Source organism: Pelobates fuscus, chromosome 3, assembly GCF_036172605.1.
Source record: "Pelobates fuscus isolate aPelFus1 chromosome 3, aPelFus1.pri, whole genome shotgun sequence".
Taxonomy (NCBI): Eukaryota; Metazoa; Chordata; class Amphibia; order Anura; family Pelobatidae; genus Pelobates; species Pelobates fuscus.
In genome coordinates this window covers 323,829,745-323,846,136 of record NC_086319.1, presented here as the reverse complement: position 1 = coordinate 323,846,136, position 16,392 = coordinate 323,829,745, and the positions used below count along the sequence as shown (strand labels likewise).

General features: G+C 40.1%; 1 protein-coding gene across 1 annotated transcript in view; it reads left to right on the top strand.

Moving 5' to 3' along the window:
- The first annotated feature begins 3,590 nt into the window (after nt 1–3,590).
- The window catches only part of TMC3 (transmembrane channel like 3), a 66,471-nt gene continuing 53,669 nt past the window's right edge, over nt 3,591–16,392 (top strand). Inside the window, exons 1-3 of the mRNA XM_063446295.1 lie at nt 3,591–3,694; nt 4,796–4,939; nt 5,297–5,372. Of these exons, the coding sequence (XP_063302365.1) occupies nt 3,591–3,694; nt 4,796–4,939; nt 5,297–5,372 (324 nt within the window). The remainder of the gene's footprint in view (nt 3,695–4,795; nt 4,940–5,296; nt 5,373–16,392) is intronic.

Here is a 16,392-nt window from a genome sequence, read left to right as displayed (position 1 = left end):
ATAAGTTGAGGCATGAACTTCACAAGACATCTGAATGTGCCCTGTGGTATCTGGCACCAAGACATTAGCAGCAGATCCTTTAAGTCCTGCAAGTTGTGAGGTGGGGCCTCCATGGATCTAATTTGTTGTTCCAACACATCCCACAGATGCTCAACTGGATTGAGATCTGTGGAATTTGGAGGCCAAGGCATCACCTTGAAATCTTAGTTATTTTCCTCAATCCATTCCTGAACAATTTTTGTAGTGTGGCAGGACGCATTATCTTGCTGAAAGAGGCCACTGTCATCAGGGAACACTATTGCCATTAACGGTTTACGTGGTCAGCAACAAACTCTAGGTAGATGGTATGTGTCAAAGTAATATTTACATCAATGTCAGGACCCAAGATTTCCCAGCAGAACATTACCCAGAGCATAACATTGCCCCGTCGGCCTGCCTTCTTCCCATAGTGCATCCTGCTGCCATCTCTTCCACAGATAAATGATGCACATGCACCCAGCTATGAACCTGACCTGATTCATCAGACCAGGCAACCTTCTATCATCGTGCCATGGTCCAGTTCTAACACTCACATTCCTATTGAAGGTGCTTTTGGAGGTGGACAAGAGTCATCATGGGCACTCTGACTGGTCTGTGGCTATGCAGCCCCATATGCAGCTAACTGAGATGCACTTTGTGTTATGACACCTTTTTATCATGGTCAGCATTACGTTTTTCAGCAATTTGAGCTACACTAGCTCTTCTGTGTGATCGGACCACACAGACCAGCCTTCCCTCCCCACGTGCTTGGGTGCCCATGACCCTTATGCCGGTTTACCAGTTGTCCTTCCTCGCACTACTTTCAGTAGGTACTAACCACTGCATGCCAGGAACAACCCACAAGACTTGCCATTCTGGAGATGCTCTGATCCAGTCGTCAAGCCATCACTATTTGGTCCTTGTCATTTTTCCTGCTTCCAACTCATCAAATTCAAGACCTGACTGTTCACTTGCTGCATAAGATATCCTACTGTTTGACAGGTGCCATTGTAACAATATAAACAATGTTATTCACTTCACCTATCAGTGGTTTTAATGTTATAAATTATCATTGTGTGTGAATCTGTGCATTCATATTTGCATTCACAGTCAGAAAAATATCAATTCTACATACTTCAGTACCTCAGTTTATTAAAAACATGATTTGTGCCATTTAAGTGAAACATGTTTTTGTGAATATTTAAGCAAATTACCTTTTATGTCATATAAGTTTAAGAATATAATAAAACTTAGTATTTTCACCTAAAGAAAGTCAAAACAATGCCCTCAAAATGTATATAGGATTCTTCAAAAATGTAGTATAATGATTATTGTTCGTAAAATCAACAGCAAAGGAATTAAAAATTAAAATAAAAAAGCACAGTGCTTCCTTTGGGCACTTTAATCTATTGACGCTATCGTGGAGGTTGCTGTTAATTAAATGTTCTTTTCAAATGCTTGATTAGCATGGTCTGCCATTAACCTTTGACCTTGCCAGCTCATCCAGACATATGGAAGCAAACAAATTAGAAAATCATACCAAACCCATCCTTCCTGTTAATCATGGTTTTCTTTTTTCCTGGAAGCTGTATGATTGGCCTCCTGGACTCAACATTGCAAAACACTCCGGATTGCACACAGACATGCTTTACGCTGCTGTGATTATAACTCATAACGTAACCATGGAGCCAATAAGTCACAGGATATGTGGCTTGTGGCATTCTATTACACCTCTGACCTTGCAGCTTTACCGTACCAAATTTTCTCTTTAATTCCAATGATATCGGTCACGTTACATGACCATGACTAAATGACACTGCAAAAGCTTCTTAATAATTGTCAATATCTGCTTGTCTTCCAAGCCATTGTGTGATATTTTATTACATAACACAACTTGCTACATAGTGCCCTTCATGATCACCAATTCCACTTGAATAGTTCCATTAGATATATAAAAATTACTTTTATTAATTCTATGTGAGAAATATTTTCATCCTACTTGTTCATTGATCATCAGTCACCTGTTTATTTTGCAACTTGCCTTCTACACATTGAATGCTGCCTGTGAGCCATTAACATGGAATTTCAAACATATTGCAATGCTAGTTTACAAGGCTTTTCTGAATCCGTATATATATATAATGAATTCAATGATATAATATGTAACCACACTTCTTCCACTTAGAACATATGATCAATGGTTTTAACCAGAAATTGCACATTCTTCCATTGTTTTCCTTATCTCATAAATCTTTGTTCAGTAGATGAATGGAAATAAAAAATATTTCTAAGAACTGAATTTCACATATAATTTATTTTCTTTTTTTTAACTAATAAAGCTATTTATTTAATTTTTATTGTTTTTAAAAAAAATACTAATAAAAAACTGAAGTGATGCAGATTGGGTACACAGAAACTTAGAGGAACACTCTAAGCACCCAAACCATTAAAGTGCACAATAGTGATATTGGTGCCAGGAGAGCCCTTAACAGTTTTTAACAGTTTGACTTCTTACCTGGGGTCTGCTGGGCAACACTTCCGCCTCCCCCTGTAGCTGGAAACTCTCGTCACTGAGCAACGCCAGGCAGGGCAGGGCTCAATCTGTCTATGAAGAGGCCATGCACTTGTAGGGCTTTGCTCAGAAGAGCTAACAGAATCTCCTAATAGGAGCTACCTGATCTTACGTCTGGTAGCAGAGAGGCAGGCACTGGTGATCGGTGGACGGTGTGAGAGTGTTACTTAAATATAGTGTTCTTAGAGTGTTCCATTAAACATTCACCATGATAGATAAAGTAATGAAGAATATTCACAACCCAGATATAGGAGATATACTGATGTACTGATATCATGATATATTGATATCACGGTCCAAACTGACCTTATATTAACATTTTACACAAACAGGGTAATTCAATAAACTGCAAATTGCAGTAAATTGAAATCTGAATTGCAAATGTAAGGCTAATATAGTCAAACTACAGCTGAGTTGGAGAATCTTTACAAATTAGTTTTTTTTTCCATACCTTTTGCTTTTCGGACTCCTATTTTCTACAATTTGAAATTTAGTAAGTAAACCAGTGAAAGTAGATTATTAAAATGGTAATAAGCTAATCATATAAAAAAGCATGCAAATATATTACTTTCTATAGGTTATGCATAATTTGGTGGCTGAGAATTATTGAAGTTGCAGTCAAACATATATCCATGAATAGTTCTCCCCCCCTACATTAAACATTGGCATTCAGTTATTGATCTATGTATCCTTCTCCATCTAGCAATTCTCCTCTGACTTCACCCTTGAACAGCTTTTAAGTTTGTGATGATCAAATTAAACACTTTCTTTATGGAAAATTACTTCAATGGCATAAAAAAATTATCTTCTATTCTCAAAACATCTCTTGTTATTTCTTCTCCTCTAAATGTGTTAAAACCCAACTAGGTGGTCAGTGAGAAGTGGGTTGTCACCAGCTGTTACATGCTTGCTGTAGCAGAGGTGGGTGTTACAGGCAGTAAAACAGCAGGGGAACTGCACACACACACTTCAGCTCCTTAGACAGAAAGCTTACACTACAATGACTGCAGTTAGTGTTCATTCTGCACTGAAATCAACCAAGTCAACAAAAAGATATAAAAGTGTCAGGAGGAATGCCAGCATCTACAGAGTTCCCCCTCACAGGTAAGATCAGGATTTGTTTATATTTTACATATTCCTATTTTTTTATGTTTGTAATTTTTTTTTTTTTTTGCTGTGCATCAGTCATGTAGATCTCTTACTAGAAGAGTATGAGATCTAGATAAAGTTTATCTTGCACTGCTCACATAGAGACCACTGTGGCTTCAAGCTGGTCCTTTTTTGGTGTATTTTATAAGAGCTCTGTGAAAGGAGAACTGTTGAAAGACTACAAAAGACATGCTTGATTCAGGTTTTACAATGATTGAAAGGACAGGAGCACCAATATATAGCTAAAATTAGATATTACGTGGAATTAATGTTAATTTCACTTGGGCTTAATTTTATTTGTACTGATTTATTTTTTTATTAGTGTGACTTAAAAAAAACAAAACAAAAAAAAGACCAGCAAATCTAACAGCGTGTCACATGGCTACGTTCAGCACCATGGAGAGATACTGATGTAAAATGGGGAAGAGAATATAATGAATCGTAGAGTTAATTTTTTAAGTAAATCAATGAACAAGGAAATTCCATTGGTTTCTAAGGTGACTGCTTCACCTTTAGAACTTTGCTACAGAAAATAACCTCTGAAGGTTCTGCACAAATACATCTCTTGCATTATAAGAAACAGCAGCAACATCCCATCTTGATACATTGGATGCAACAAAAATCAAGTAGGTTGAAGTGATTATAGAAATCACAAAGCCAATAAAAACTGTCTATGTATAAATGTTTTCGTTTCCTGTAGCAAGTCAAGAAAAATTAATAGAATAGTTTAAAATGTATTGAATACATTTTGAAACATAGAATGTGAGGGCAGATAAGAGCCATTCAACCCAACTAGTCTGCCCAATTTTCGAAATATTTTCTAAGCATACTTAAACTCTCTCACTGTGTTAACCTCCACCACTTTAGCTGGAAGGCAATTCCATGCATCCACTACTCTCTCAGTAAAACATAAAAACATTTATGAGATGAGTTAGGGTTAACGATCACATCTTTCTCTTTCACGATAGATAGATAGATATATCGATCGATCGATAGATAGATATAAATATAGATATTGTTGTTGTTTTAAATGTTCTTCTTTTTTTATCAATTAAGTAATTCAGATGAAGATGATGCTGATGGGAAAGAGGACAACAATGACCCTGAAACAATCTTCCAGAATATACAAATGCAAAAGGAGATTGTGGCAAACATTCGGTGCAGACCTTGGCCAATGAGACAGAAGCTCCGCTCACTCAGGTATGCTCAGTCTGAATAATTAAACTGTCTTCTAGACAGGCAGCTTTACATAGCTATTAACATTAGGAAAAAGATAGATATTGTAATAATATTATATTTTATAATAATTATTATGCAAGGACTTTTCTTTAGTAGAATATTAATTAACTTAAAATAATGCATTTCTTTATTATTATTTTTTTATTATTTAAAAAGCCACAGGAGCAGTAGCAAACAGAAAAAAAAAAAAGTATAATTAATGAAATTATTGGCTCAACATCATATAATAGATGTGCGGTTTTATGTTGTTAACACATTCCATTCAGATATATGAACAAGATATTGCAGAGTTCCCCTTCTTTGGTTCTTATTCAACAGGCAGGCTAAAGAAATTGTGCTAAAATATGAAGGCAGACTAACTAGAACAAGAGGATACCAGGCAGCAGGTGCAGAGGTGGGTGGAATTATATTTAACATCGGCGTGTCTGTAGGTTAAAACTTTTTTCCATCTATCGTAGTGCTCGTAATTAACTTTATCCAAACATCAAATATTGTATGTTGACATTACAAGTGTATTACAATTTTCTCTGAACTTGCAGAATTATCTTATAGGTTGTTTTAAAAACTGATATTTTTTTCAAGTGAAGTCACAACTTAAATGGAATTTATAGACATATATTTATGATTTTTGTAGTTTGTAGAGTAATGCCCATTATCGTGTCATTAAGACAATTTATTACGAAATTAAAAAATGTCAGTCATGATCGCCCGATAGTATATCTTCTTTGTAACTACAAAATAATCACCTTTTTTCTTTATTAATGTAATGTGCATTGACATTGGTGAGTAAAGTGGCTGATTCAGTATGAGTTTGATGCAATGTTTGTAGTGTTTATTATTGCACCTGTGTTTCTAGAATATGTGTAATTATGTCTCGATGGACGTCCTAAAATTGATTGATTGTATCAAGGGCTACAAGACATTACAGATACACCAAGAAAACACTAGGACAGAATAATCACTGGGAATCATATTTCTTTTTCTAATGTTCTTATTATTTTATATGGTCACATAGGGATGAATATGTTTGCTTTAATTTTGACTTTTATGTGTCTCCCTCTCTGGCAATTTCTAAAAGCAAGAAATCAATAAAATAATATATTTACTACATTGTCAGATAATTACTGTAATAAGTCCTCCTCTTTTTACACAGTAAAGTGGCCTGCAATGAATATGTGTTACATCTTCATGTAAGCTGTATGCCAGATGCAACCTTGTTGAGTTGGCATTTGTATTTACTTAGTAATGTGTATAAAACTGGAAAGCATATTGGTGTTTTAAAAAAAAATAAATAAATAAATAAACATGAATATTCTGTAATGTTTTGAAGATGGTTTTCCTTTAAGGCCTACTTAGTGCAATTAACCTATTTTTGGTTGAAAGGTTGGTTTCTCAATTGGTTTCTCTGGACTTCTGGAATATTGGCTTCCTACAAACAGATGGTCATCATCATCAAGTTAATGGTCAATCACAAAATTGGCTAGAACAGGGTTGTCAGTCTACTCATTCTGCGATGAAACGTTTTCTCTCAGCTTTATCTTCTGTGAAGCCACCCTCCAAGATGGCGGCAATACCTACTGAGCGTGACTCTGATCTGCCTTTCCTTCAATCAACTTCTCCACTTTCTGTAAGGTTGAAGATCTTACCTGTGTCAGCTTCCAAAGAAATTTATAAAGTGGCTATGGAGCCACTGTTCCTTAATCTTAAATATTATCTCTGGGAAGAAATACAAGCAATTCTTGCCAACACAAGGCAATGGAGAGACCAAGTGTTAAACCTTGAAGAGGACCACAATTCCACCTTGGTATAACTGGCATTTCTGAGGGAGCAGCTACAACATCAAGCTCTTCCGACAGTCATACTAAATCTGTATATTTACAGATTAACAAACTTGGATGTAGGAATAATCTGTGGCTACAAGGCTTGGTTAAGGCGATAGATTTGGAAGACATACATTCTTATACATTGTATATTGGTATTCTAATATTCCTCTTTAATCGATTCATGGGTTGATCTACTTATTTTCCATTTGTCTTGGAATCGGTACAGAGAGCCCTTTGAGCTCAACATTATCTGCCATTTATTCATTATTTAATGATAAGGAGAATCCTGTTTAAGGCGAGGGAGGCTATCCCTATCTCCTTTAAAGACTAAGACGTTCAATTTTTCCAGGATCTTCAAATCCTCCTCAGCTGGAGGGCTTATCTGCTTTCATTCAGGCTGTGGAGATAACTAACCTCCATCAATATTCCTGCATGACATGGTGACCTATCTTCTTCAGATCTTCTAATGCACCTCTACTCCCCCAGCACCATTTTGGACCTTTCTCCAAGACACATCATGGAATCTCACAAAATTCCAGATCATCCTTGCATAAACTGGATTGCTCTGACTATCTTCACCAGCTATTTACAAATTTATCGGCAGATAAACTGTTCTTCTTTGCTTTGTCCCAGAGTCATTGGGTACCCCTGCAGGTTTGACAGTCTTTCAGCCCCTTTAAGGTCAGTTCTTGTTCTACTTATGCTGTTGGTGATTTTCTACCTGCAAAATATCCATGCCTTAATCCAGATAGTATTATGCACCTTGTTATTTGTTGTTGTTTTTTTATCATTACCTTGCATTAAGGTTTTTGTTTTTTTTTAAACCTGATTTTATGAATGTTAGATTTATATATATTTTTTATGTTTAGCCTTTATAGCCTACTTTATCTAGGTGATCTTCACAGTCTATAATGGGCCTTTCCTTCCCCTTTCTCACATACATTAATTGCTGTTTTTCTTTTGGATTTGTGTTTTACTGATGCTACTTTGTAACCTTTCTAAGTTGCACCGTTTTAAGTCAACCTACCTGAATGATTGTGCTGATGCCTCACCACAGCAATTGCCTATAGTATGTTTTTTAACTGATTATACAAATACACCTACGAACTGATAGTTATGCTTTTTCTACTGTTGTTTGTTTGTTAGCATGCTTGCAACCAAGTTTTTTCTTGCGTTGTTTTGCTACAGTTCTCCTTGGTTTTTCCCCACTTTTTGTGGAGCTAACTTTGTGGCTCGAATTCTGCCATATGATGGAACTAGGACAGAGGAAAAAGACAGGAGTGTATATGTTCAGGCTTAATTCCCAAATTCCCCTTTGAAGAAGTGAGGAGAAATGTAATAAAGATGAGCATTGGTCTAAGCTAACCAGAAAATCACAATAACAATCAAGCACGCCGGCTTACCATTCCGGGCGACTGCAAAACAAGAAGACTAGCCATGGTCAAAACATTAGGACACCAGAGTGATAATAAATTAGCTATTGACCAAAACACAACCACCAAAGAACCAGTGCCAAACTAAAAGGGAGTTAAAATATTGATTATGGAGTCCAGAATTGAGAGGATGATATCCAGTTATAAATATCTCAAACATTCCATGGATGGACCAGAACCTCTGGGATATAACACCACAGGACCTTAATTGGAGCCTTCAAAAATGGCTAGTACATTTAAAATACATTGCTCTTGATCTACTACACTGATAATTGTAAACCAACAAGGAAATTGTAGCATTGAGGACACAAAGCCAATCTGAAAAAGTATGGGGTTTGGTTCATTATTTAAATTTGTCAATATTGGCCTGCATTATAAAATTCCTGTGTCAATTTTCAACAATTTCCAGTTTAGAAAATAAACTGTATTGTGTGAGTGTGTGTGTTTGCAATAGAAATGCCCATAAATGGTTTAGACACCACACATGCAATATTTATGAAAAGTACTGAGTGATTTTAATTAATTCTGGATGTAGCAGTACTTCGAGTGAAATGCTTAGTCTTCAATCGGCAGTCCCATAAAACCATTGATAAACATGTTTAATAAACAGATTACTGAGTCAGCACATATAGCTGTTAAATCTTTTTTACGCCTTGCTGGCCCCATTTAGAGGTCATGTTTTAGTGAACACTTGGTCTTGATCGTTATCTCAGCCTCTGTGTCTTGTAGATTACTAGTGGTATAATTGAATCTTTACTGTCGTCAAAAATCACTTTCAGAATAAGGGTGCAATATTTACTTTTAGCTCCATTTCTTACTTTAGGGGATTGTGCATTGTGAGCTAGACATTACTGATGAATCCAAAACACACAAGCAGATTACTCTTGGGTTGCTGCAACAGCTACAATATTCATCAGCAAAAATACGTAGACCAAAAGCAACAAAAAACAAATGTTATCAGCACACTATCCCTAATCCCTATGCACATTTAAATAACAGGAGGGGAACCACTCCAAGAACCATTAGTTATGAACATGCCAGTCTCATTCATTAAGTAATTGAAAATTGACTGGGGAGAAAACTTGACAGAAATGTGCTTGAGTCATAAGTCAAGCAAACTAGAATTTGGCAGGTCTATATGAACTGAAACCTGACAAATGATAAAATCATAAACTCCACCAAAACTAGATCCTGTAACCCTATGGAACAAGCACAGCTTACTAGAATAGGGGCTTGACAGAGATAGGAGGCGGGCATAGGGGGAAGGCCCCATATGGGAGTGGAGTGAGAGTGTAAAAGGGTGTTGGCCCCGTATAAATAGGCAGCCATTTTAGTGACAAACACTTTTAATCTGCTTACCTGGCCTAAATTGTCCCTCCCACCCTCCCATTTGTAAGGGTAAGGGGTGTTAGCTCCCGTTTGGTCACAGCGGCAGGGCTAGAGAGAAAAAAGTTAGGGGACAAACAGGCTCTGGGGTAGTGTAAATGGAATAGGGCAGTTAGGCTGCTGGTGAAGAGCTTGGTTAACCGGTTCTTTCTGAACCTTGGTAGGTTTCGAGCTCGGTGGTGGCTCAGAACCTGGTGTGTGGTAGCGGTATCTGGGTATACCCCTACCGTGGTTATTTAACAAAGTTTGGCACTTATGTTATGTTGTTGATGTTTGTTATTTTGGTTGTTGATGTTATTTATATTTACAGAAATAATGGTCATTGGCTTAAATTTTGGGGACATATGATGTTATATGGCGGGATGGGGGATGGGCAATGACTTTAATGTATTGTTATCAATATTAATAAAGCTGTGGACATATTGACCCATACATCAGTGTCAGCGTGTTTTTGGGGTAAGTTTTGGGGAGAATTCCACCTGCTGTCATGGCTGCTAACGTGGTCCAGCACGCAGAAACTATGTGAACATATACATAAGAAAGGAAAGGAAATAAAAGGACAGAGCGTAAACCGGACCTTAGAATGGCCGGACTAATACGCTAGAGACAGAGAATGGTCAAAGGGAAAGCCGAGGTCAAGGAAGCCAGAAATACACAATACCGTTTACACAAGCCATGTCAGGGAAACTAGAATTCGGAATAACCAGGGAAAAGCCAAGATCAGTATGCCAGGAAATCAGATTCACAAAGATAAACGCACTCTCAGGAAACCAAGAACAGGAAACCACGACAGGGCAAGGTACTGGGGTGAATTAGGGATTTAAATATCCCTCTCTATGCTCTGATTGGTCAGAGGGTGACCTCTGACCCCAGAACGTACGTGTGCGTTGACGCTGTGACGTCACGCGCACGTTAGTATAATTTTCGCGGGTGGAGCTAGAGATGGACGCGACCACGTGGTCAAAGCCATCTTTGATTTGGGCGCGACACCCAGAAGACTTGGAGGAGCAGTTGCCGGCTCGCCGACGAGCAGGTAAGATCGTGAGGTCGGCGAGACCGTGCCAGTGGAGCACGGCTGTGCCACGCGGCGGGCCGGTGACCGCAACACCTGCCCATATGGTGACTAGGTGCCTGTCATGTACTAGCCTAGACATGTCTACACAGTGTGTGAACACAATCTAACTAAGGGAAAAAATACAGCAGCCAGATCAAGCGATATGCTAGTCAGATTTAGAAGGTACCTTACTAAGGTAGTACTAACAATTTAGATTCATATCTGTGATGTTACATGTCTCTATTTGGTGGATGCTATGGGCATCAAAACAACTGTAGCTTGGGGCGGGGCCCGACCGCCATGCTGACCGGTCGCGGGCTGGAGAGGCTCCTGCAAGAATCGGCCTAATTTATGAGAAAATACCAAGCTTAAAGCCCGACTCAGAGCCAAGAGGCCACCTCTCATGTCCGGGTAGTTGCCGGTGCCACTGCAGTCCCTGAGATTGGGAGCTTTGCAGCCCCAGGGAGAGATGCGAGGCTTCGGGGTCTGCGGCCTATGCGGGTGGAGAGCAGGGCGGACGGCTGCCGTCCTGCTTTGGAACCTGGCTGCCGTGCAACAGTCCAGTGATGTGTCTCACGGGCCCCTGCTTCCCCCCCCCATGGACCAGGGGGGTTATCCCGGTCCTCACTGGAGGGAACCACCGCCTAATTCTGACCCTCCGAGCCCGCCTGACAAAACGCATGCCTGGGCGCCAAAATGGTGGAGATGCGACTGAAGCCGGGAATTGCATCTGCAGCTACCTGCAAGCAGCTCTGCCCACAGGACCACAAGCAGCATACACCATGAGCCTACAGACAAGCGTCGGACCCTCTGAAAAGCCCCTGCTTACCACCCACAGATCAAGCCCGGCTCCACGACTGCCTTCCCAGACGGGATGCCCCCGTGGTTGAAGCCTGCCGGCGGCGTGATAATCGTTATACCACCTAAACAGAAGCAGACACCAAACACCAAACACCAGGAGGATGAAGGAGCAGACCACAACCAGCAAACGCCGCAGATCTACCCATAAATAAACGGGCGACACACAGCTGCATCGACTAACACGTGGGGCACACACTCAGCCACGAAAAGGCATCGGCTGACTTGGACTTATTACCAGGCATAGTAACCACTGTCACTCAGCCTCCTATGCCCCAAACGAACTCTCATGATCCTCAACCACTGTTAATCTACCTAACATGCTCTGTAATCAGTTAACTAGATAAGTCTGCTCATAGATATGAACGTTAAACTCCTAGCAGGTAGTATAACATAGGGACCATGCAGGCTCCTTCCCCGGGCGGTGCACCTCTGAGGGCATACCAGCCTATTTAACTGACACCCTCCCTGCTGCTGCAGGCGTATCCCAGCTGAGATGGGCATCACAGTGCAAACATTAGTTTATACCCTTTTAGCCTCTTATGCGCCCACACTGAACATAAGGCCCAGCGGCTACCCTGCCGAACTAGTAATCACAGTTTAGTGTGTCACTTTATTTTGTATCATTTCAGTACACTTAGCACAGTAGGTTTAATCGCTAACCACACTTAGTGGAATCGCCTCCATAACTTATCAGGCATAAATATACCTGATTGGATTCATAATAGTTATAAGTTGTTTTATTTGCACCCACGTACTGTGTATTACTAAATTGTAGCATCGCTGGTTACACTATCTCATCATGTTAAGCTTCGTTAAACCTCTTGAGAGTCAAGAAGTATTTTCAGTTTCCTTATAAGCAACTAACTAGCAAGATACACTCACCTTTAAAAAAAAATGTGTGCATGTCATATTAACGCCATATTACTGTTATAAACTGTTTGAAAATGCATAATTTCGCTCTGCTATTGTGGCAAGGCAAGCCAGTTATATGTATTATCTGCGCATCAAAATTAAGTCCTAAGCTAATCTATCCTCTACTTCACGACCGAAGCTAGTGAATATCTACGTTTCTATTATTATTACTTAAACATAAAATGTGCTGTCTATATATATAGCCATGTAATTGTCCTATGCTGATTGTTTATGATGTGCTTGATACAGCTATCGTGGCGTTTCAAGCTTGTTTGTCACTCCTTGCACGTGAAAAATAAAGAATTAAAAAAAAAAAAAAAAACAACTGTAGCTTAATGAAGCAGTTTTGGTGTATAGCTCATGCCCCTGCAGTTTCACTGCTCAAATCACTGTTGTTTATGTTTATGCAGCCCTAGCCACACCTCTCCTTGTGTGACTCACACAGCCTGCATGAAAAAAAGGGACAGCGCTCCCTCCTGCCAGTCCCTCAGTAGCGTGGCCGAGCTCAGGTCTTCGGTACAGGAACATCCGTTTCCTGTACCCGGCCAGACTCACAGGAAGTGCTCACTCAGTTCTTAGTTCAGATGGCAACCACTGCAGCTTAGTTCATATGGCAGACCATATGGGTGGGGCATTGTGATGTCACATGGGGGGGCGACAAATTTTTCTTTTGCCTAGGGTGTCAAAAATCCTTGCGCCAGCCCTGGCAGTCAGCACAAGTGATGCGATCTTATTAGATTTTCTTACTAGAGATGTCCCGAACAGTTCGCCGGGAACTGTTTGCCGGCGAACATAGCTTGTTCACGGTCGCTGCGGCGGGCGAACATATGCAATGTTCGGTCCGCCCCCTATTCGTCATCATTGAGTAAACTTTGACCCTGTACCTCACAGTCAGCAGACACATTCCAGCCAATCAGCAGCAGACCCTCCCTCCCAGACCCTCCCACCTCCATGACGAATAGGGGGCGGACCGAACATCGCATATGTTCGCCCGCCGCGGCGACCGAGAACAAGCTATGTTCGGGACATCTCTATTTCTTACTTATAAAACATTTCCTAAAACCTTTTTATTTAAAAAAAATGTAAAAAACGTATATGCTCTGGAATGTGCATTTTTGCTTGCTTCCAGATGCCATCACGCTTTATTATAGATTCAACCTAAAGACGGTTCATCAAGATAATTAACTTCAGCCAGTATGCAGCTATTGAAACAAAAAAATAATCGGCTTTTGAGGGCAATCCTGTAATTTTTGATATTTGACTACTTTTAATATGAACTTAAGCCTTGCAGCAGGCTATTAATAATATCGACACACATGTGACTTCAAAGATTAAAATTTAATAAGGGATTATTAATTATAGAAGGAAAATACATATTAATGCACCTGCTTTTGTAATTGAAACAATGCTAGTGCTGTGCTGGGAGACACATCATTGTGTAGTCATTGCTCTCCAATTCTGGACAATGTCTCAAACTTCCTTTGCAAGGTCTGCTCCTTGCTCTGCTGTACCGTGAGACGTTTGTAGCTTTTATACACATCGATAAATAGACTAAATAAGGTAACACTGGTATTAGAGACCTTTAACTCTGACTTTTACAAGCTCTTAACCTTTGCAACATAGGACTAGCAAATACTTTGGTTTTACAATAGTCCAGACATGTTATTGATTCAGACTTGATGTTTTAAAAAATAAAAATATTAAAGGAATGCTATAGCGTTAGGAATACAAATGTGTATTCCTAATGCTATAGAGCCCTGTTAACAGTTTAGGTTCCAGGCACCCACCTGTAAAGCGTATAAAAGTTCACCTTTTCTCCCATGCAGCGCCAGTATTCACGCTGCCATCCTGCCTTCAAGATAAAAATTTTCCCATAGTAAAACATTGGGCGGCTGGCGCTTACACTGCAAAAATGGCGGGCCAATTAGACAACCTATATGAAACTATGTGGTTGAAATAACCCTACTTTTCCTGCAGGGTTAAAATGACAGGGACATGGCACCCAGACCACTTCACTGAGATGAAGTGGTCTAGGTGCCTTTAGTGTCCCTTTAAAGGGTTACTCTAACCACCATGACTACTTCTGCTTTTAGAAGTGGTTACGGTGGTAGGAATTTGTATGTGCCATGTTTTTGCTTCAGATGCTGCTGATTCACAAATATTTGCACATTTTTGCTTGGAGCTAGTTACACCCTCAGCACATGTGACTAAGACAGCTAGGAACAGGACAGCAAGGCGAAGCCCTATTCTCCAATCCCTCCCCCCCCCCCCCCCCCCCCCCCCCCTGTGGCATGGGGCGGGGTGTGGAATCCAGTTAGGGGAGCTTTGACCAGCGCTGCATTCCAGGCAAGTTTATACTTTATTTTACAGAGTTTTAAAGGGTGGGAACTAATAATTAATACCTAATAGGAAATTAAAAAAATATATATATATTTTATTAAACAGGGTTGAAGTGATCATTTGATTTAATAATATTCCCCACAGGTCAGAAGTTCAAATATTGGCAGGGTCACCTCAGCCCTTTATCCTTCTAAAGGCCGATAAATGAGTACAATCAATTGTGATTCGGCATCAGCATAAGCTAATAAGTGCTTGGAGTCCCCTGGTGAAAGGCACTAAATAAATACTAATTATTATTATTATCACAGGAACTTCCCAATAATTTAAAACCTAGCTACCAATAATTTGCAATGTGATTTTATATGTGATTTAGCATTTTATTGTGAGGCTACATTGTCCTTTATTGATTTTGGCAAGGCACTTTAATGATCTTGCACATTTATATACAGCACAGGCACTTTGATAGATAGGCCTTCTGTATTCTATTCGTAAACATTCACTTTTGAAAACTTTTGCATAGCAAATATTTAAGTACAACACAACAATTGTAAAATTTACTAATGTAATACACTTATATTTATTTAAAACCCTGACCCTTAGGAAGTCTAACTCTAGCAAATCCTAGCCCTAGATAACATTAACCCTAACGATGAACGTTTTAGTAGAATCCCTGTGAGAACCAGTTACAGGAATCGCATTGCCTCAGCTTGAGATAGCCAGCAATAGAACCTATCATGCTTTGCTGCAAACAGACATTAGCTGTCATTCATAACATAGGATCATTCATCCATCTTGGCCTATTACTAAACACCCTCAGTGCTGATGCTTCCATCAAAAATATATCTTTTTTTCTCCTGTATGTTCGCTTATTGTGCCTGCTCCCCGTTTGGGAGTGTTTCCACGAAATTCATCAACCCCCTGAATGTGGACCACCCCAATCCCTCATTTAGAATGTTAAGTGTCAAAACCACAAACCACAAAGGAAACAATGAATAAATGCTTCACTGGGTGTTCGCCGTTCGTATAGACAAACGCCACCAAGGGGAGCATTCGTGGATTGTTTCCTGCTTTGTTCGTTTCCCGAACGAGGACCTCCCCAGTGCCCTATAAGAACGCTCACACCAATTATTCAGAACGCTCGCACTCGTAACATAGGTGTGAAACCACAAGGGAAGTATTTAATGAGTGCTTCCCTGGATGGCCGCCATTCGTAAAGACGAAAGCCAGCCTGGGGGAGCATTCATACCCTGAAAAGAGACGCTTCCCTTGTCTGGGTTTCACACCAGGACCTCACGAACGGAGACTAGTCGATCAAGGGAGCGAGGCGAGGGTCCCTGAAATTGGTGTGGGCACTTTTGAGGCACTGGCGAGTTTGGCGGGCTCTCATGAGCCTAAGGGACAAAGAGACTAGATCTTTTCCAACGGGTGGGCTTTTCTGTGTCTGGGAGACAACGGGACGGTCCCTTTTTCCTGCACCTAAACTCCCAGGAACACAGGCTCTTGGGAAGAAGACCCCTGGCGGTTGGTGTGGGAAACCCTGTGGGTTTAGTGGCAGGCTTTGGGAACAAAGGGAGCAGCGTCCCTTCCCATGCTGGGGCCCCAGGG